This window comes from Pectinophora gossypiella, chromosome 12, assembly GCF_024362695.1.
Source record: "Pectinophora gossypiella chromosome 12, ilPecGoss1.1, whole genome shotgun sequence".
Taxonomy (NCBI): domain Eukaryota; kingdom Metazoa; phylum Arthropoda; class Insecta; order Lepidoptera; family Gelechiidae; genus Pectinophora; species Pectinophora gossypiella.
Genome location: NC_065415.1, coordinates 14517222 through 14538980, shown reverse-complemented (window position 1 = coordinate 14538980; position 21759 = coordinate 14517222). Strand labels below are relative to the sequence as shown.

At 39.7% G+C, this 21759-nt stretch overlaps 1 protein-coding gene across 5 annotated transcripts; it reads left to right on the top strand.

Moving 5' to 3' along the window:
* Positions 1-151: 151 nt before the first annotated feature.
* LOC126371219 (proteoglycan 4-like) lies at positions 152-20984 on the top strand. Of its 5 annotated transcripts, none has more exons than XM_050016483.1 (9): positions 152-459; positions 707-1948; positions 8349-8464; positions 9153-9316; positions 9979-10152; positions 12289-12404; positions 13098-13274; positions 16478-16619; positions 18123-20984. In XM_050016483.1, the coding sequence occupies exons 2-9, from the start codon at positions 821-823 to the stop codon at positions 18209-18211; spliced, it is 2106 nt and encodes a 701-aa protein (XP_049872440.1). In that variant the 5' UTR covers positions 152-459; positions 707-820; the 3' UTR covers positions 18212-20984. The 5 variants fall into 5 exon arrangements, with proteins under 5 accessions (XP_049872440.1, XP_049872438.1, XP_049872439.1 ...); XM_050016481.1 differs by having other exon boundaries at positions 652-1948; positions 13101-13274; XM_050016482.1 differs by having other exon boundaries at positions 652-1948; positions 13098-13244.
* The last annotated feature ends 775 nt before the right edge of the window (positions 20985-21759 follow it).

Genomic DNA, 21759 nt, shown 5'->3' with positions numbered 1-21759 from the left:
CGCTGTTGCTAACTTGATCGCACCATATTCTACGGGAATAGAAAGAGATACATACTTAACGCTTACGTGCGATAGAAAGAGAAAAAAGATTATCGGAAAAATTCGTTTGGGCTTCGTCCCGCTATTGGTTTTTATTGGAGGAGAGAAAAGAAGAGGGTGGCGCATGCGCGTTGTGCCGACGCCATCTCTGAAATACTGTGCCTATTATTTCTTGTTCTTGAGTAATTTGAATGCTAATTTGTGGTAAAAACTGTGATTCAGTGATGGAATTATTGTGCCGCGAGTGAAAAAAAGTGTTCGTACTAAGTGTTTGCTCAGAACAGTGCATCGTTAGTGACCCGCCGTCGGCGCCGTTGCGGAAGTTTCTGTGCTATAGCAACGCATATTTTTTGCGGCTATCACCGCCGCGGTCACCGCACAGGGCTATTTCATGGACTGTTCTCGTCGACTCCGCTAGTGGTAACTTTCCCACTCAATCCTGGTACACGACATCTTTGATCCTAAAAAGTACCGAAGCGACCACTGCCGCGTTCTTACGCGCGCACTATACAAGTTGTATGTGTAAATTATTGTTGTGGGTCAAAGACACCGCGGTTTGTTAACCTGCGACAACAACACTATCGTAATAAAAGCGCTAACTTTATGTTTCAGCTTACGCTTCGGAGGAGAGTGTATAGACGCATTTGATATGAATTCTGCTTTAAAGCCGGTGCTGCCCCAGCCGGGGGTGCCGCAGCCGGGCGGGCAGGCGAGTCCAGCCAAGGCGAACGTCGCCAATGCCAACCACGCCGTGGGGCTCCCGCAAGGAGCACAGAACTCTATGCACCACGGCACCAACAATCTCGTCGGTCAGAACTTGACGCATCACGCACCGGCGCCGCCGGCCCCGGCTCATCCTGTGCCTTCCATGGCCCCGGTCACCGCCAACATGGCACAAATGGCACAGAACATGAGCCACCACGGCAACCTCTCGCACGTCACCCAGAACTCTGTGACTCCCACAAATGTAGCTGCTAGCCCAAACAAGAGTGCCAGCACTAGTGCTACAGGACCACTCAGCTTGGTGGCGGACAAACCACAACCTTTGGCCTTGACCCGAACTCCTGAAAAGAAAGATTCTGAGACTCCTGGACAATCAAATGGCACAGTTGAGTCACCAAAGTCGGCTTCTAATGCTCCAGCTGCATTGAAACCTCAGAATCCAGAACCTAATAAAGAAAAGCAAGATATTGCTAAAACATCACCAAGTACTCCAAAGCCACCTGAAAAGCCAACTAGCGCTCCCACAACTCCTCAGAAAAGTGAACCTGCCGTTCCAGTGAGCACAACAGATGGTGCAAGTCAGCCTAAAGTAGCTACAGCTAATGAAGCCCCTGAAAAGTCTCCTTCTAAGCCTGTTGAGCTGAAACCTGCACCAACAGCTGATGTGGCTCCCACACAGAGTGATAGCAAGCCCGTTCCAGAGTCAGCTAATGACAGTCAATTACAAGAGAAAGCACCAACTCCCCAGAAATCTTCAGATGCTCCTGCTGAGGCAGCTAAGGCAGAGAGTCCTGCTAAACCCGAAGAGAAGAAAGAGGAGCCAAAGCCTGAGAAGCCAGCACCTAATGGTACTGAAGAAAAGGAACCGAAAGAGGAAGCTAAAGTTGAGAAAAAAGAAGAAGTGAAGAGTGAACCTCCTAAGAAGGAGGAATCTGTTGAAAAGGAACCTCAAAAACCACAGAAGCCTGAGGAAAAACAGGAAGAGAAGAAGCCTGAGACAAAAACTCCTGCAAAAGAATCTAAAGCTGCAAAGTCAACTATAAAGTTGGCCACAGTGACTCCACCTATGAGAAAGAGGAGACAGACTTCCCCCAAGCCTTCTGAAGGACCCACCCCAGCTAAGAAAGCTGCTTTGGAAGGCGAGGCATCCACTCCTGATTCCAGGATTAAGAGAAACAGGACACAGGTATGTTGAAATTTATGATTTAGTACCTACTAAGAAATGAGGTACAATTTGTTTCTCTTATATTACATAAATCACTCACAAGTATGCTAAAAATTGGTCAAATTTATTTTACCAACATAAATACATAAACTCACGCCCGTAATCCCTAATAGGGTGGGCAGAGCCAGAAATAAAAACTCAACACCAGAAGTAATAATGGTTTAAATCAATTCATAATCATTTATTCACAATAAAAATTGTATTACAGTTTGCAGATGGTCAGCATTTAACATTTGGTCTACATTTTTAGTTATTTAAATTATAACATGCAAATAGTAAAATAAAATCAAATTGATAATTTAAATGTCAATCATTAGGTACATTTATGGTACAATGATGGAGGAGCTCTGCCCATTTGTAGTAAGAGGTCTTAACAGTAACAGCCCTCTTCAGAATTTCTTCACCAACAGGTGTGAAGTAGTGTTGCCGAAAAATCGATAGTTTTACTATCGATAGTAAACAGCCAAAATCATCTACCCAACCGATAGGCCTATCGATAGTATCGATACTATCGATAGTATCGATAGCTTGCGCAATATCGAAGAGCGATACTATCGATAGTATCGATAGTATTGATAGTTTTTTGTTTTTCCACTATCGATATTATCGATACTATCGATAGTTTTTCATCTTTTAACTATCGATACTATCGATACTATCGTTGCTTATCAATAGTATCGCCAAAAAAGAGCTATCGATAGTATCGATACTATCGATTAATTATCGATACTATCGTTTTTTGGTAAACTGTCGATAGTTCGATCGAAAACTATCGATAGGGCACTATCGAGCGGCAACACTAGTGTGAAGCCATTTTTTTTACTCCTGATTTCTAAATGCCAATAACTTCATTACTTTCAAGATTAAATTTTGATTGAACATCACTCTTGATGTGCTCTTGATGTTATTGTTAATATTACATACATACATAAGATCACGCCTATTTCCCGTCAGGGTAGGCAGAGACCACGGAATCCCACTTACTATGATCCTGACACACCATTTTCGCTTCTTTCAATCTCATCGAAGACTTCATACATGCCTATTAATGAAACTAATTTAATTTTTGATATTTATGATTGAAACTTAGAAACATGAAATTATGACTTAAAATTTTATAATTTGAGCAAAAAAGCCACTTACTCATAAAACTAGACAAAAATCCAAATATGTCCAGAAAAATCCAAACAGATGGTAATCCTAGCTCAGAATTGGTAAGTCTTGTTGGTTTACGTGCGATTTTAGTCTATGGTCGAAGAGAAACACCCAACCAGCATAATATATATTTAAATGAAAATCAAGGGAGGGTGGCATTACTGAAAAGAATCGTAAAAATATTGTACAGATCCTAAATTTGGCTGCATTGGTTGCCTAGTGGCTCTGCTCACTCCAATAAGCGGTTGTGAGTTCAGTCTTTCTGTCATAAACATAAATAGCCTATATACGTCCCACTGCTGGGCACAGGCCTCCTCTCAATCAACTGGAGAGGGTATGGAGCATACTCCACCACGCTGCTCCACTGCGGGTTGGTGGAGGTGTTTTTACGGCTAATAGCCGGGACCAACGGCTTAACGTGCCCTCCGAAGCTCGGAATCAACTTACTTTTTCGGACAATCAGGTTCTTTCTGTCAGTAATTTAAAATCATCATATTGAGCTAAATTGGTTAGAATTTATTATTTTATGCTTTTAAGGAAGTTTAAGAGGTCAATGACCACCGAAATAATTAAGATAGGAAATGTTATCATTATCAACATATCACTGAAAAAACGAGAGATAGTTTGAAGAAAATAATATTCGTATTAAATTGAGTGATAGAGTGAAACAGTCTGATAAGAGAGATTTTTTTTTTATATAATACCTACAATCAGTCGCAAGACTTTAATCAGATTTGGTGTGTGAATTGATTAGTTAGAAGTAAAGCAACCAATGCCACCATCTTCCATAGTACTTAGCGCCCAAGAACATCCTTCCTTTTGAGCCTCTTCGCCCTGTTGATAGCTTCCAACAGCATAGTTGCTTAGGGATTTAGATGTTTACTCAACCGTTCCTTGTGAATTTTGTTGTACTTTTCAATTTCTTCTGTGATCGTTGGCATGTCTATTGATGTACCTCTGAGTTTCGAATAAACCAGGGCGCCGCGCATATAGTCTTCAAGATATTGTTCTGAACCCTCTGCAGGCTTAGTATATTGGATTTGCTGGCGGTAGACCATAGGGCGATTCCATAGAGCCAGATTAGTTTCAATATTGCAGTGTAAATCATTAGTTTATTGTTCAAAGATAAATAAGAGAGAGATGTGGTGCAAAAGACGATTAGTGACTGAGATTGAGAAGGGAATGTTAAGTTGGTTTGGTCACATAGAGCGAATGAAGGATAATAGGATTAGGAAAGCGGTATATAAAACGATGGTTGGTGGTAGGGCTGGCAGAGGAAGACCTAGAAGGACTTACATTGACCAAATTGAAGATGTTCTTAGAATAGGTTCAGTAAGATCTACTCTGAACCGGCGTGCGTGTATGAAACGATTGATGAATGTGGAGGAAGCAAGAGAACTATGTCAGGATCAATGCAAATGGGATTCCATAGTCTGCTTACCCTGGTAGGAAATAGGCGTGAGTTTAAGTATGTGTGTATTAAGTAGAACGTAGAGGTCACCCATTTGTCCGCCCAGGTGGTGAATACCATGAGGTTATTCTAAAATAGGTCACTTTACGTCAATGAAATAAGTTTCAAAACTTTTATGATTGACGAAAATATGCAGTACCGAAGTTCCACTACTTTCCAACTAGTAAAATCAGTTACTCTTAGAAGTTTGTTTGAAAAAGCACACTGTGACGTCATTGAAAGACTATATAAAATGTCGGACTTATTATTGTGTTGTGTTGATTAAAATTCATAAGTTAATCAGAATGTCATAATTCTTCTATCGTGTGGGTTGTGAGGTGGAATACCAACCTCATCAACCCCGGGTGTCAGGATTACTATTGAGCCGCCAAAGGCCCCTGACATGACTCATGTAACGACTACTTACATCAGTAAGTAGTAACCGGAACCAACGGCTGAACGTGCCTTCTGAAGCACTGATCATCTTACTTTCGGACAATCAGGTGATCAGCCTGTGATGTCCTAAGCAAACTAGGGATTACAAAGTAATTTTTGTGATATTTCCCCACCGGTATTCGAACGCGGGACCTCCGGATCATGAGCCTAACGCTCAACCACTGAACCACGGAGGCGGATTTTATAATAATAATTGGGTCGTGCGTGTACTAGGTTCAAGATAAATTATGAAATTCTGATTACTAAATAAAGACACATCTAAAACTAACGAAAAACATTTTCTTTTTTCTATTAAACTTATTTATGAATTTTAATCAAGAAAAACGTAATAATAAGTCCGACATTTTGTCACGATTTTCTATGACGTCACAGAGTGCTTTTTCATACAAATTCCATAGTAATTTCGTGTTTTGACGTTTAGTAAAAAGTAACTGATTTGACTAGTTGGAAACTAGCCTATTCATCTTTGACCTAGGACTATCCAATTCTGTTTAGGATGAGATGACTCAATCACCATGATGTAAGCGTCTGTTAAGTACTTGTATATCTATATAAAACATTATAAGTAGTTACCTAATATAAGACAGTGATTTATCACTCTGACAAGAAATGTTTTCCTTTTTAAGGTGAGAGTTCATGTAGGTACTTTTCGCGTAATCTATACTATACATTATTATTAGATTATTTGCCGCACACAAAAAAAAACATGAATTTACGACACCTCGGATACTCCATACAAAAATCGCATTCTTACTGTTTGCCGCCTCACCACATAAGTACGAGCGAAACAACGGCTTTTGGCCATTTAGACTAAAGTAAGACCCGGTAGGGGTGAGGTCGGGGCCCTCATGGTATAAGAAAACCAAGTATGCCCAATCCTGTGACAAGCCGCCATTGTTAGCCCTTTGATGACGTGTTACCTACCACCATTATATTGGTATCTCCAACATTTCACAACGTAAATTTTATTATTGAAAATGAAGTGAATTACTGACTAATGTCTGTGGTATTTAATTACTATTATTATTATTACTTGTCACATATATATATAAAAAAAACTAAGTAAATCTTTTAGTAAAAGTCCAAAATTTCCTTGCAAAGTAAATATAAAAACATTGGTCGTGGGTAATTTGTTTTTTACGAAATGGCAACGAAGGGCGGGATGACGTCAGTACCTTGAATGTTAGCTGTCACTTTTGAGCATACCAGCCGGGTCTGAATGACAACCGTGCCGCGCGCGGCGCGAATTATATTGAGCGCTTCGACCAATAAACGATACGAATGCTATCTACGTAGATGGACGTCAAACGGCTATTGGTCGAATGCCTCAATATAATTCGCGCGGTGCGGTTACCGTGCAGTGCCTGCTGGTTTTGTTATACCATGGGCGCCAGATACGAATTGATGCGGGGCGAAGACAACACTTTAAAATCTACTCCAAATCGAAAGTCCTGACAAATCCGAACGGATGGTAACCCTATCATATAATATAGGTCATATCTACGCATGTTATTATATAAATTATATCGTATTTAAAAAACTTAGGTTTCAATGTAGAAATCTGTTATGCAATACACCAAAGAAGTTGCATTTACTATGCGATAAACTTGACGAAGGAATGCACGTCATTAAAACTAGATAGGTTTAGGTACCTATACGGTTATCAAATGTATTTAAATTCCTACTCTTCAGGACTTGTTTAACGAGTAATTTTGCGTTTATAGTTTCATAGTCTTAAACGTGATAAGTGTGCAAAGTGGTTGTACGAATATGTGATAACGTATACAACAGTATTATTGCTTTGAGGTTAGTACGTGTTTATTTAGGTACCAGTTGTCTTTTGGCTAGGTTTACAAATCATTTTTTCATCCACTTTTTGGCTGAGGTTAGGTACCCACTCACTGCCGCACACTCATCAAGAAAATATCAACGTCTCTATAAAACGCATACAAACGAAATCGTCACAAAAATAACAATACGCGTATACACGAACCGATCGTTCGAGTACTTCGGTAAAGGGGGTCGCGTGCGCTTGGCAATCATCATCAGCCCATAAACGTCCCCACTGCTGGGGCACGGGCCTTCCCTATGGATGGATAGGGAGATCGGGCCTTAAACCACCACGCGGGCCCAGTGCGGATTGGTGGTTATTAACGACTGCTAATGCAGCCGGGACCAACGGCTTAACGTGCCTTCCGAAGCACGGAGGAGCTCGAGATGAAAACTTTTTTTTTTTTGTGGTCACCCATCCTATGACCGGCCTCTGCGAAAGTTGCTTTACTTCAACAATCGCGGACCGAGCGCGTTTACCGCTGCGCCATCGAGCTCATCGAGCTTTGTCTGTCTCGCTCGTATTTGTAATGAGTGTCCGGGGTATGACTAAAATAGGTTTGATACTTGCACGCACAATCGAAAGTCTATCTAATCTAGCCTATTAAGATCCCACTGCAGGGCAAAGGCCTCCCCTTCCTCTTTCCGTTTTTCGCGGTGTGCGTACTCCGGTTAACCCCTCCGGCATGCTTGTCCAAGCCATCACGCCAGTAAACCTATCGTTTAACACGTATTATTCTTTTACATAACCTGTATAAGTCCCACTGCTGAGCACAGGCCTCCCTCAATCAACCGGAAGAGGTATGGAGCATACTCCACCACGCTGGATTATTATTCTTTATTCTATGGTAAATACGGCGCCAGTGATCACCGGTGCGCTCAAAATCGATCTGTAAAAAAAAATTTTTTTTTTGAAATTTTTGGAATCTATAACTTAACGTAACTTACTGTCATTTTTCACAGTTACAAATGTATTATGTGTGTGTTCACATTGTTACTAACAAATATGGATTTAGGTCTGAAATAAAATATTTCATTTATTTTTTCACACGCTACAAGGAGACGTTTTGTTTAAGTTAAGCAAGGAGTACCTTGTACCTAATGAAAAATGTACCTTGTGTTTTGTACCTTGGTAACTTGTACCTAATGAAAAACGTACCTTGTGTTTTGTACCTTGGTACATTGTATCTAATGAAAAATCTACATTGTGTTTTGTACCTTGGTAACTTGTACCTAATGAAAAACGTACCTTGTGTTTTGTACCTTGGTACATTGTATCTAATGAAAAATATACCTTGTTTTATACCTTGGTAACTTGTACTTAATGAAAAATGTACCTTGTGTTTTGTACCTTGGTACTTAATACCTAATGAAAAAATGCACGTTGTGTTTGTACCTTGGTAACTTGTACCTAATGGAAAATGTACCTTGTGATCAACGTGCCAATATTAACCACGCTTCATGTTCCAGGTGCAGTTGTACCAGTCGCCGACGCCCGAGCTGGCGATGGCCACCAAGCTGTCAGCGTCCGCCGGCCGCTCCACGCCGACCAAACCAAACGACGACAAGCTTATTGTCTTTTACAAGTAAGTTTACAGTCCCAAGTAATTAATGCCAAATCTGTGGCAAATCTACAAAGTCACATCAAAAAAAAAAAACAAAAAAATATGCTGGATTTACTCAGGAGCAATTTCCCGTTGTAAAACTGTAATAGTTAGGTAACTGGCAGCTTTTTTTTTTCAAATTGTTTTTTCTTGTACTTATATTGTCTTATCTGCTTAAAAGTTGCGTAATAAAACTCTTCCTACGTATGTTTTGCGACTCTTTGTCGTAGGTCACTTTGAAACAAGTCTATCTAAGAAATTGTCACATTTACATAAATATTTTTTTTATATGTATAAAATAATGCTACTAACTTAGAATAAGTCGTATTGCTAACAACTATGGAATTTTATTTTCTACAATAATTTGAATTTGGTTAATGCTTTTAAAAGGGGCCCTGAGCCGAAGTTTGCGCCCACATGTACACTCTCAGACCTGTTTTAAATTACGATTTACGTATTTTTTTTAAATTCCTATATTTTTCATCGTCACCTCCACAGGGTCCGCTTACTTATCCTGAAGATTTGACAGGTCCGGTTTTTTTATAGTCCATGATCTCATTTTAAAAGCTGCCACAGAAACGCTGTTTGAATTATCTGATAAAGATGTAAAGGCCTGAGATGATGATGTGATGATCTCATTTTCGTATGCTAACCAACCGTGCCCTCGCAGGAATGAATACCTGGCCGTACGCAACGCCGAGGGTGGATTTTACGTGTGCCAAACGACGCAGAATGTATACCGTACCACGCGCAAGATCAAGATCCGCTGGCTCTCCCAGGACAAGTCCGACCCCTCGGGCGAGACGTACAAACCTGACTTCTATGACGTCACTGGTAAGCACAAACTGGTAGTTTCCGGCCAAGTAGTTAATGCCATCTGCGGCAAATCTACAATAAGTCACGTCCAAAACAAAAAGGTAAGCACAAACGGGTTAAAATGGCCGCATCGAAGCAACATTGCAATTTGACATTTGCGCATATAAAAGTAAGTGCGCAATGCAAACAAACGTCAAATAGCAATATTGCTTTCTTAGATGAATTGCTTCGATGTGGCCCTTTTTAACCCCCATAGGTTTTATATTTGGATCTCTTTCTATAAGCTGGACCACCATGTAGAAGGCGGTCGATCTCTTCCACGAAAAAAAAAACATAACGTAAGCTCACGACTTCGCCCCTATGGGGTAGTCAGAGGTACATCGCAAGATGAACTAGCTATCCACACCTCACGGGTCAAGTAAAGGTTACTTCAGCTATGTCTCGCCATATAATAAGTGATTGTCCAAAAAGTAAAAAGATCCGCGATTCGGAAGGCATGTTAAGCCGTTGGTCCCGGTTATTACTTACTGATGTAAGTACGTAGTCGTTACATGAGTCATGGCAGGGGCCTATGGCGGCTCAGTAATAACCCTGACACCAGGGTTGATGGGGCTGGTAATTCACATCACAAGCCACACGATAGAAGAAGATATGTGAGAATTCCTATCTTATCCACACAGACATGGAATGCGTGCTGACGACGCTGTCGCTGAAGCGCGTGGAGGGCGGCGGCGGCGCGCAAATCCTCAAGCCTGCAGAGGAGGCCCGCGCCAAGTCCATACTGGAGCGAGCGCTGAAGGCCGAACAAAGTGGTGCTAACAACATGGAGCTCACCGAGGAGCACCCTGATGGACGTAAGTGTATCTATCTCTCTCTCTCTCTCTCTATTTAAGAGCTGCGCTCTTGTCGGTGGAGTAATCGCCATTCCTCTCTTCTTCCCGCCAAAACCTTCACCTCCCGATACGACACGACCTGCACCTTCTCTTTTATTTGTTTCATAAATGTTATCCTAGGTCTACCCCTTCCTCTCTTCCCTTCAATTTTTCCTTCTATAATGTTTGTTATAAATGAATCGTGTCGTATTAGGTGGCCAATCATATTTCCTCTCTGGTTAAGTGTATCTACTACTTAATAAATAAAATACAAATGAAAATAGCCTTTATTCACCGTCATTATTACATAGTTTTACTTTATTACTTAATTATCTATATGTTTATTTATATGTCGAGCTGTCCTAGGACAGGCCTCCTCCTTATTGCGCCACACCTGTCTCTCGCCTGTTGACCTTCTCCAACCTTGTGGTAGATCGTCTTCCCACCTACTAGTTCAGATAAACAGGAGTCGTGTTAGGAGCACATGCCACGTTAAGCCGTTAGTCCCGGTTACTACTTACTGACGTAAGTTAGTAGTCGTTACATAAGTCATATCAGGGACCTTTGGCGACTCAATAGTAAACTTGACACCAGTGTTGATGAGGTTGGCAATTCACCTCTCAACCCACTTTCTATGACCGCACAGTGTGCCTTTTCAAACATAATAAACATAATAATTCCGTGTTTTGACGTTTAGTAAAAAGTAACTAGTTTATTAAAAAGTAACTAGTTTATTTGACTAGTTGGAAACAACCTACAGAAGCCTTCGGCGGCTCACTAATAACCCTGACACTTGTTGATGAGGTCTGTAATCCACCTCATAACCCACACAATAGAATGAGCTTAAATAGGCAGTGCTGTTGGGAGTGATAGTAAGGTATAAAGGTCCTCAAGCCTAGGACGTAATATACGATCCCGACGACCCGATTACTCTAGCCATAGAGGCGGCCAATCAGCTCGCGCCACCAAACACTTCAACCCCGATACCGACCCCGCCGGCTTGATCGACGATTTCCCTCAATTTCAATTTCGTTTATTCCGTAAACAATATACATTGTGTTGGAATGTCTTACAAAATAAACAGATCACACTGTAGGGATAAATGCAACATATCACCAACCATCATCATTCAGCGCTTATCGCTATCGACCCGAATATTCTTCTCTTTTTTTCTCTCAATATTAGTTTTTACTTGAATTTATTTTTTATTTAACTCAAAAACAATATAAAAGGCGCTGTAAAGATTTTCCTTCGTTTAACCTTCTAATTTCATGGATAACAGACATATGCGTCTTTTCTTTATTTTTGGGTATAAATGATGATCCTTTTTATTTACACCCAGGCACAATTACACCTTCCACCCGTTATTATTCGGATCAAAATAAACAGAAGCGATATAGGTTTATTTTTTATTTAATCGTATGGCGCGAAGGCACAGTCGTTTTTCTACAATTTCTATTTTCGTATTTCAATATCGTATTGCATCCATTTGACTGCGTCATTCTCAAGTGTGAACAGGGGGGTTAAAATGGCCACATCGAAGCAATTCATCTAAGAAAGCAATGTTACAATTTGACATTTGCGCATATAAAAGTAAGTGCGCAATGCAAACAAATGTCAAATAGCAATCAATATTGCTTTCTTAGATGAATTGCTTCGATGTGGCCATTTTAACCCCCCCTGGTCTGATGGGTTCCCGTAGTACCTATAGAAGGGACAATCCCGTATTATATGGCCAACATTCTGTATTGGGGTCCCACATCGGAAAGCCGGTGTTTCCCTCCAGCCACACTTATGCATTAAATCGCCATTGCGACCGCACTGCGTCATCAATGGGTTAAGCCGACACCAGTCTTTTCTGGACAGGGAGAAGTCAGGTGGCTTTTTTAATGAGGTACCCAAGTAATGAGAAAATAGGTAATTATTCTAATTATCACGATATCTCTCGACAGCACCATCTATTATTATCTTCTCATTGCAGTCCCTCATTACTTTGATGTGGCCGTAACCCCACTCTTTGTTCAGGTTTTGATCTTGAATTCTATTTTATATTTCCTGTACTGATGTAATTTTCTCTTTGTCCGCGACACGTAGAAGTAACGCCCTGTTGTTCCACAGTGGACCTCTCGCTCTATACGGACGAGTCTCAGTTGGAGAAGAAGACCAAGTCGCGCAAGCGCACCAGCTCCAAGTCATCGCCGCGAACCAAACAGGAGTCCGCTAGTGAGACTGCGGTGAGTACACTTCACATAACATATAAGCACACCCGGACACTCCATACAAACAACGTTTTACACAGACACCACACATTGACATTATCGTACACGCGCATCTGTGTGTGTGACGTCTGATGCCATACCATTCAAGTCTAAACTATGACCGAGGGGGGGTGAGATAAACCTAGCTCAGACACTAGTGGGGAGCGGAGAGTTGCCGTTCTATACGTAGTATTATTCCTTATTATACGATAAATTATGAAATTCTGATTACTAAATAAAGACAAAAAGGTGTACACGGTGTGTAAAGGTGACAAAAAACGTTTTCTTTTTTCTATCAAAATGTAATAACAAATGCGACATTTTGTCACAGTCTGCTTTGTCACACAAATTCCACAGTAATTTGTAGTTGTGACGTTTAGTAAAAAGTAACTGATTTGACTAGTTGGAAACTACCCTATTACGTCACTTTACAAACCATGCTTAGGGATTTATAAACAGAATCGAATAATTTATGTTTGTGAGTACTGGACCCATCTAGCATTTTTCTTTGTGAAATGTGATTGTGAGTTTGAAGTCTGCTTTACACCACCCAATCCATCGGACCCAATCCCGAGCTTACATTGGGACCGGGCAGTGTGACAGCAAACTGCAGTGAAATGCATCGGGCTCAAAGGACGGGTTAAAAACTATCCAACCCGCTTGTTCCAGAAGGATGCAGCAACGCCTGCTAAAAAGGCGCGAACGACACCCAAACGCAGTCCGAAAAGCGGGCGCAAAACGAAAGTGACGCCTCCAAAACAAAACAATAAGCGAAAATCGGCAGGTAGTACGCCTATAATGGCGAGCACAAGCAAGGTAGGCATAGTACAACGGATATATAGAAATGTACGTATCCGCAGCCATCCCATTTTACATTCATGTCCGAGAGTGAGTGCGGTGTGATAGTCTGTGCCGTTGTCTCGCTCGCACCGCCCACTTTCACATTGTTTAGTGAACATGCGAGCGGGACGGCGATATATCTGGTGGTTCTGTACGCTTGCGCGTCCACTGTGCTAAGTTCGTAACGGTCTGAAGTTCGCAAAGTATGAAGTTAGGTGCAAGTGATGGAATAAAGAGAAATTCTGGAAGAATTATGATATATTTTTTATGAGAAAAGTAATCTTATTTATTAGCACAGTGGATGCTTTTTGTTTTATTATAGTAGTTTAGTAGCAGCAGATATGTAGCACAGAATGTTTTGGTTCATAAGATTTTGTTTTGAAAGTGGAGTGTTATGTTGTATCTTAAAGTTATTGATGTGCATGCTCTGAGTATGTCGTATATACGAATATTGGTGCCTATTCGGGGGACACAAAACATAACCTAATTTTAGTTTGACAGCTCTTAAATTAGTGCCGTCCTTCACTAAGAATACTTGCAAGAAAAAGATGCAGCTAAAATTAAGTTGATGGTTACCCGAATCGACGCCATTATAAGATAATTACTATTATGTAACTATGTTAATACAGTTTCAGTTTACAATCCCGAGTATATTTTGATTGGGTCGAGGTATTAAATTATTTTCTTATTCATGGTCATTCCACACATGAAACCATAATCAAAACCACATACCGTCGTCTTATAGTGAAAACCACACAACCGCCTTTGTAAGGGCCAAGTTGGGTAGCACGCTTCAGCGTTCCTCGTTTAGTTGTAGTTAATAGGTAATGACCCCGATTTCTGCAGACACCTCCCTATTTGAAGTTATACCGATAAACAACCTATATACGTCCCACTGCTGGGCACAGGCCTCCCCACAATCTACCGGAGGGGGTATGGAGCATACTCCACCACGCTGCTCCACTGCGGGTTGGTGGAGGTGATTTTTACGGCTAATAGCCGGGACCAACGGCTTAACGTGCCCTCCGAAGCACGGAATCATCTTACTTTTTCGGAAAATCAGATGATTCAAGCCTGAAAAGTCCTTACCAAACAATGGACAGTCTCACAAAGTGATTTCGACAATGTCCCCATCGGGAATCGAACCCAGACCTCCAGATCGTGAGCCTAACGCTCTAACCACTAGACCACGGAGGCTGTCATTTTGTAATCCTTTGAAAAAGATAGGGACAGATGTTTGACAACTGTTAATTTTAAAATGAATGAATAGCCCGGGCGAATCAAATAGGTATCTCGCTGGTATGTAAACCGTTTGACGTGTGCTGTCAACTTAATTATGCGTGGTTTTCAGTATAAGGCGACGATATATACTTTATAAAGGAAGATTAGGAAAATACTAAAAATATATTTTTAAACTAATATTGATACTTAGATTTTTTTTCAAATGCATGCTTGCAGCAGAGGCTAAACTATAAAAAAAAATGCATGCATGAATGAAGAGCTTCTGAACATTTATCTAACCCAGACAATTTTATAAAACTACAAAAGATTTACATACATCTATAAAATTTAAGAAATGTTGTCTTAAATGTGTATACAGGGTGTTAGTGACAGGGTGTCTGTTTATATGACGGATACTGAACTTAAACCTCTTAATCCGAAGATTTGACCTGACAAATCTTTGATTTTCCTCAGTTTAAAAAAGTTGTAGTTTTATAAAATTCCAATATTTACAACAGATGCAATTTAAAACAAGAACTTTGGATGAAAATACTTACAAATACTCTTAAATAGTTCTATGAAAAGATATATGACAAAATTTCATTAAAAAAATAGATTTTTCTTAAATTCAATCTCGTGTTTCTCACTTCACGTCATTCATCATCATTGCTTGCTTTGTGTGTTCATTTTTTCTTAATAAATCGTAAATTTTATTTAAACTTTTACTTAATTGGCCTGATTTCTTCAATTATTTGCTGATTTTCATGGAGTAAATCTTTTTTTATTGCATGTTTATAAGATGTTTATCGATAGCTGTTGAATGGCCATTGGGAACCCAATATAACTAAATTTGAATATCAATATATTCATAGAATAATTGACGATACCGCAGTCAAACTACCATGGAGTAACCAATATGCTATGTAAAACACGGGTCCGTCGCCATACTAGAAAAGTTGCCACTAAACCGCGCGCATTTGTACTAACTGTCAAAGTGTTCATAATGATACGACACACCGTCACTAGATGGCACTTATTTCCATTTGTAAGCGTATACGGTTAGCGCCATCTAGTTACTCTATGACGACATTGAGTAATTTCAAGTATGTTACTGGCTGTCGGTTGATTTGTGGCAGTTTTATTAGAATTTTTGTATTTCGAATTATTTGAAGAGACGCCATTTGTTTTTCGAGCAGATCGAGGCCGATGACACTCGATACTGGACGCACATATTTTCTCTATTCGGGCTATTTAGTTATATTGTGTTTCGAATTCTTGATAAAAAGTCCCAAATAATAACGAGAAAGACAGTCCTAGAAGTTATAAATAAAAAAATGTATATTGTATTAGACATTCATAATAGCCAAATGAATTTTTAATTTGAGTCCAGAATTTTAATATTTTAATGAGTAATTCATTCCTTATTCAAGTTTGAATCAATAACTCGTCAATGGCCAAATAATAAAAAAGCAACATTTCCAATTTAAAATTAGCCAAAAATTTGGTTTTATGCCTTGGGCTCAATTTAAAAACTTCATATTGTAATCCTCGGCGTATAAATTGAACAAATGATGATGCAGCGTCTCTGGTTGTCATGATTACGCGTTGCCCCTCGCGTCCCTCATAACCATAACACACTTCAAGGTCACTGTTCAACTTATACGCCGCGGAATATACTTCAACCATTGATATATAAGTACCGTAGATAAAGCGCGTCATACAAAAATACAACGAAAACTTGCCGCTAACTTAGTTATACATTACTATAGATTCAATAAAATCGTCCAAAATTATGTAGGTACGGTCGACGTCTTAGCATCTACAGCGCGAGGAGGTACATAACGCGGTCGGGTTATACAAATCGCGTACTAAGGACTTTTGGTCCCACTAGTTCAGCGCTCATGTTCAATCTACGGTACTTAAACATCAATGACCTTAACATAAAAACATTTTTTTCTAGAATACTAAGTGCAACAATACGTTTTCAGACGGCAACAGCGGTGACTGAGAAAGCTAAAGGGAAGAGTACGCCTAAACGCACGCCTGCCAAGGCAAAGGTTGAGAAGGTGGAGAAACCAGTGCCTGCCACGACCAGTTCTACGCGCAAAGGCAGAAGGAGTGCTGCGAAAGGTAGCTAAAATAAACTTTCTATTTCGCAGGGTGTGGTGGGGTTTTGGCGGCTAAGATGTGCTGCCGCCAAAGGATGTTTTCAGGGTACCGAACTGAGCATAGTACCCCGCTAGTCACATGTTGGTATTGTCACTAGGGATCGACGATCCACCAGTGTCATGTTGAAAGTTGTATATATGCATCTCGCTGTGTAAACTTCGATGTCGCGTTTCACGACTGCATTATTGAATGTGGCGCCATCTGTTGCATGTGGGCGGAACTAGCTGGCCAACTAGTTGGGTCCGCCACAGGGTCAATGACCGACCTCATCAACCCCGGTGTTAGAATTGGCTACTTGACAGTTTTGGAATAAGTATTTTAAAAATTACGCTTATTTTATACCTTGTAAAATATTTTATTTTCTCTAATAAGAAGCTTTGTAGAGCTAGAAATAAACATATTTTTCTTCATGAATTTCAAATTTCGGGTGATAACGGTTCGGAACGTGACATTTTGCCAAGTGACATCACATTTTAATAAACAAAGAAACTGTCAAACAGTATAACCTGAAACCTATTTTGTGATAAATTCAAATTCAAAAATATCTTTATTCAGTAGGTAACATAGTTACACTTTGAATCGTCAATTTTTACATAACGAACGTCTCATCCGCCTAAAACTACTGCAACTTCTCACAACCTGTATAGCCGGGGAAAAGAAGCTGCAAGAAAAACCTCGGCACAGGGCCCTAGACGTTCTTTAAAAAAAAAAAAATAAACATAAAATATTGATATACAATTGAGTAACTTAGCTGCCTAATATCAGTTCTCAGACAGTTAATCCCATGCATTCATATCTTCTAAATAATCACTAACTTTATAATAACCTATGTGATATGTGACGTCAAACGAGTTTCGGGTCTTGAGATAAACAGATATAAAATCAAATATTTAAAAACGAATTTAATAAAAAACAACTATTGGATAATCATCGTCAAATGGTAAACTATCATATTATCCGACATTTCATATTTTATTGTTACAACTGTCAAGTATGAATGGTTGAAGCCGGCAATGTCCTTACCAAACAAAGGACAGTCTCACAAAGTGTCCCAACACAATGTCCCTATAAGCCTCCGAGGTCTTGATTAAGCCTCGTTAACTTATATTCATCATCATCATCAGCCCATTAACGTCCCCACTGCTGGGGCACGGGCCTTCCCTATGGATGGATAGGGAGAACGGGCCTTAAACCACCACGCGGGCCCAGTGCGGGTTGATGGTTATTAACGACTGCTAATGCAGCCGGGACCAACGGCTTAACGTGCTTTCCGAAGCACGGAGGAGCTCGACATGAAAACTTTTTTTTTTTGTGGTCACCCATCCTATGACCGGCCTTTGCGGAAGTTGCTTAATTTCAACAATCGCAGACCGAGCGCGTTTACCACTGCGCCAGCGAGCTCCTCATATTTACGAACTTATATTACGACATGGTTATTTATGTAGCTTATTTTATCATCTACAGTAGATAAACCGGCGCCCGTGACGCCCGTGCCGTCGACATCGACAGGCAAGACTACCCGCACCCCGCGGAAGCCGCCGGCGAAGAAATAATACCCGTGACGACAGACCGTCGCGGACTTATAGTGAACGGACAATGTGAGAACGTTAATGTTGGGTTTGTTTAGCCGCGTCGCTAGTGCCGGTGGGGTTGGGATTTTTTTTTTAACAATTTATTATATTATAATGTATAAGGGATGGATATACATATCTATTTTCTGCATCCAATTGTTCAGCCTCTGCGGCTACTGCACGGGTTTGGCTATCATACGCGGCGCGATAAATATCACGGGTTTTGATCAATAGGCGCAGCAAATTCTATCTCCGATCTGCATTCTGTGGCTATTAGTTTAATGGTCTTTCCAATTACATATCGAGCGCCACGCGACCAACATCGCGAGCACCAACCAGTAAGCTGTACGATGACGTTTCTTCATAGACAACATTCGCTGTTTCTATTGATCGAAAGCTGCGTCATTTTTCTCTTCGCGATAAAGTTATCCCACGCAGTACATTTTAACACGAGCCGCTGCAGCGGCATGGATTACGTATCGCACACGAGACGACATATAACGCGGGCTTCAAATCTTTAATCAATAGACGTACGACAACGGGGGCTGACTAGATATTTACTTATTTTATATATTTGACGATGACAATTCCCGTCCGCACTAGCGACGCATAATCTAAAACATTATATCTTCTAGAAGATATTTATTTTTGTGTACAACTGTCTCTGTCAGCATAATCATGTTTTATTTTTAATTCTCTAGCAGTTGTCTCCTGGATAATTTACGTTTTAAAGTAATATTTTATTTAATACCGACTTTAAAAGCCACACGGGACGAACACCCTTGTAATATTTGCAAAATAAAGTACATACGTTAACATAGTCATAAAATGTAAGCACAACTGGTGAATTTTTCAAGGGAAGATTTTAAATATATTTAAATGTAAGAAACTAAGAAATTTGCTCATAAGAGTCCCCCTACAAGTTTTCGTGTACCTATTATTATACTTCCAAGGCATTTATTGTTTCTAAAAGATACATGTTTACTGTCAAGTAAAATTGTTTCATTTCGAAACACATGAAGTAAAGGCCTACTTCCAACGGGTTCCTCTTTTTTACCTTTTTTGGGTACGGAACCCATCATGCCGTGCAAACTTTCTTTCACGCGATTTTGCCTTAGACAAAAGTAATAATTCTAAAGCAATAATATTATTCCTTATTTTTTGTAAAAGTCGAGCATCACACTCCCAAGTATATTTCTTTTTATAATCTATTTAAGATGTTTATCTTTTGGAAACTAACAAAAACTAACTGCATCATTAGGTGTTAGGATTCACTGTAAATATCTACAGTTAATTATTAACGAAACTAAAAGTGTTAACAAGTTATAAATTGTTTTTAAGGGAGTTGCTTCATTCGTTCAGTGCATTCTTAGCGTGTCGAGTGATTGTTTAAAGCTGGGTCGATGTCAATAAAGAATACGTCTCACGCGCTGTGCGCTGGAGCAAACTTTGACTTACAAACGCATCGCGAATTCGCGACTATTCTTTATTGATGTGGCCCTGCCTTAATATCTACGCACTAAGTTATGCGCCTAAGTTTAACCGCCTATTAATTGTATGGCGTACATTAAGAGATCATTGAATTTTAAACTGTAAGTCTAATGTATTTCAGAGGTGTTTTACCTGACCTATTGTTGGCTAGTCTTATACAAGTCTATTAGTTGTCAATGGATATTTACTGTGCAAGTTTACCCTCTAGATACGAACGAATGGACGCGGTCACTCCCTAAGACAGTGACTCGATATCGAAAGATGCCTCCTTCAATTAGGCAATAGAATTAGATGTTCTTTTTATAAGATTAGGCTAAAACAAAAGAATAAAATTTAGTAATGCGACGAAAATCTTGTATATCAGTACAAAGAATTTAAAAAAATATTATCAGATAATGTTTTTATCACTGCACATTTGCTTCACAAGAATATATTTTGATATGGACAGTGTTTATTTTAAGATGTAGTGTGTTGTGGTATATTTTGATTATGAAACGTTACGGGAAATTCAAAAACGTCTTGTATTTGTATTGTTTGATATACTGGACCAAGCATTGAACGAACATTTTTAGACCGAGGGATATTGTATCGTAACTGTACGTCACTGCCTCCTGTAAGTCTTCATGGAATGTGTATGTTACGCGATAGATAAATCAATCAAATCTATTTAAGATATTAGACAAATTCATATTCTATGTGAAATACTAGATAAGTAGGGTTCCGTTGGAGCGAGTTCAGCCTGTTGTCGCCATGGTTAGCCAAGTGCCGGCACTCCCTCGGGAACCCTCCCTGTTACAGACCCCGTTATGGCCACGATTTTTTTTGTCAGTTATATTGCGTCACCACCTCAATGTAAGGTTGTTTCTTTATATTTGTTGCATACAAGATGGCCGTACATTTTTTGTTATATTGTTTTCCATTAAAACACTTATGTTGTTACATTATACCCGACAGCTCGGTGTGGGTGTGAGTGTGTGTGCGACATTAGAAAAATAAAGTACCTTCTAGGTCGTATTTTTAAAATAGGATAATTCTAAAGAAGATTAAAAAATAAGCTTAGATTATAAATTATTGTGTGTGTATTTTCTGTTTATAACGTGTACCTATGTGGAGAATGCGACGCTGGTCCTCTGGTACAGTAGCTGTAAAACATATTTTAGCGTTTTATACAAATGGAGATATCAGTTCGAGAGTACTATTGTAACAGAAAGTCCACAAATTTATATGCAGTTCAGAATTAAAATATAATAATTTAAGAAAACGAGTGTTTCATTTTATTTGAATACATTGACCCACGCATACAAAATATGAATACTTCCACAAATAGTCCTCTTTACTAGTCTTTACTTTCCCTCATTCAGCGCTTATCGCTATCGACCCACTAGGGTCGATTAATTCTTTCGAATATTTTTCCTCTCAGACGACGCCCTGAGCCGAGGTTCGCGCCCAACTGGGCACCCTCAGGCCTGTTGTCTTAAACGTTGTATCGGGTGAGAGCCTTCAGCGCTCCCCATTTGTCCGGCCAAGTAGTTAATGCCATCTGCGGCAAATCTACAATAAGTCACGTCAAAAAAAAAAAAACTAGTCTTTACCCATTCCTAAAAGATATTATTCCATTTCATTACTGATTTCTTTACGTACTAGTATTTTAAATGGGAAAGTGTGTGTCTGTTTGTTTGTCCGTCTTTCACGGCAAAACGGAGCGACGAATTGACGTGATTTTTTAAAGAGAGAGACTGCTTTTTCTCTTTCTAACCCCTACGTACCTAAAATTGGAAGATTATATGGAGTGTTATGGAGCATTTCGCAATTTTCAAGATAGAAAGAAAACTATTTGTGACAAAAAAATACGCATCACATATTTTTTTGAATATCTGCCCCCAACCCGTCAAAGGGGAGTGAAATTTTTTATGGGGTTTTTTGCAGTTTTCAAAGCTATAAATTAGAACCTTAGGAATGGGAATCGTGTTACCCCGCATGTAACGCGAGAGAAGCCGCGGGCAAAAGCTAGTAAACAATAAATACTTTGTTTTATTAAG

What these genes read in the sequence shown, in the direction of transcription:
- LOC126371219 (XM_050016479.1), top strand. Translation starts at nt 689, where the DNA reads ATGAATTCTGCTTTAAAGCCGGTGCTGCCCCAGCCGGGGGTGCCGCAG. An exon ending in CGAGGAGCACCCTGATGGAC is followed by an intron (nt 10,153 to 12,288) that starts GTAAGTGTATCT and finishes GTTGTTCCACAG; the next exon opens with TGGACCTCTCGCTCTATACG. An exon ending in AGTCCGCTAGTGAGACTGCG is followed by an intron (nt 12,405 to 13,097) that starts GTGAGTACACTT and finishes CGCTTGTTCCAG; the next exon opens with AAGGATGCAGCAACGCCTGC.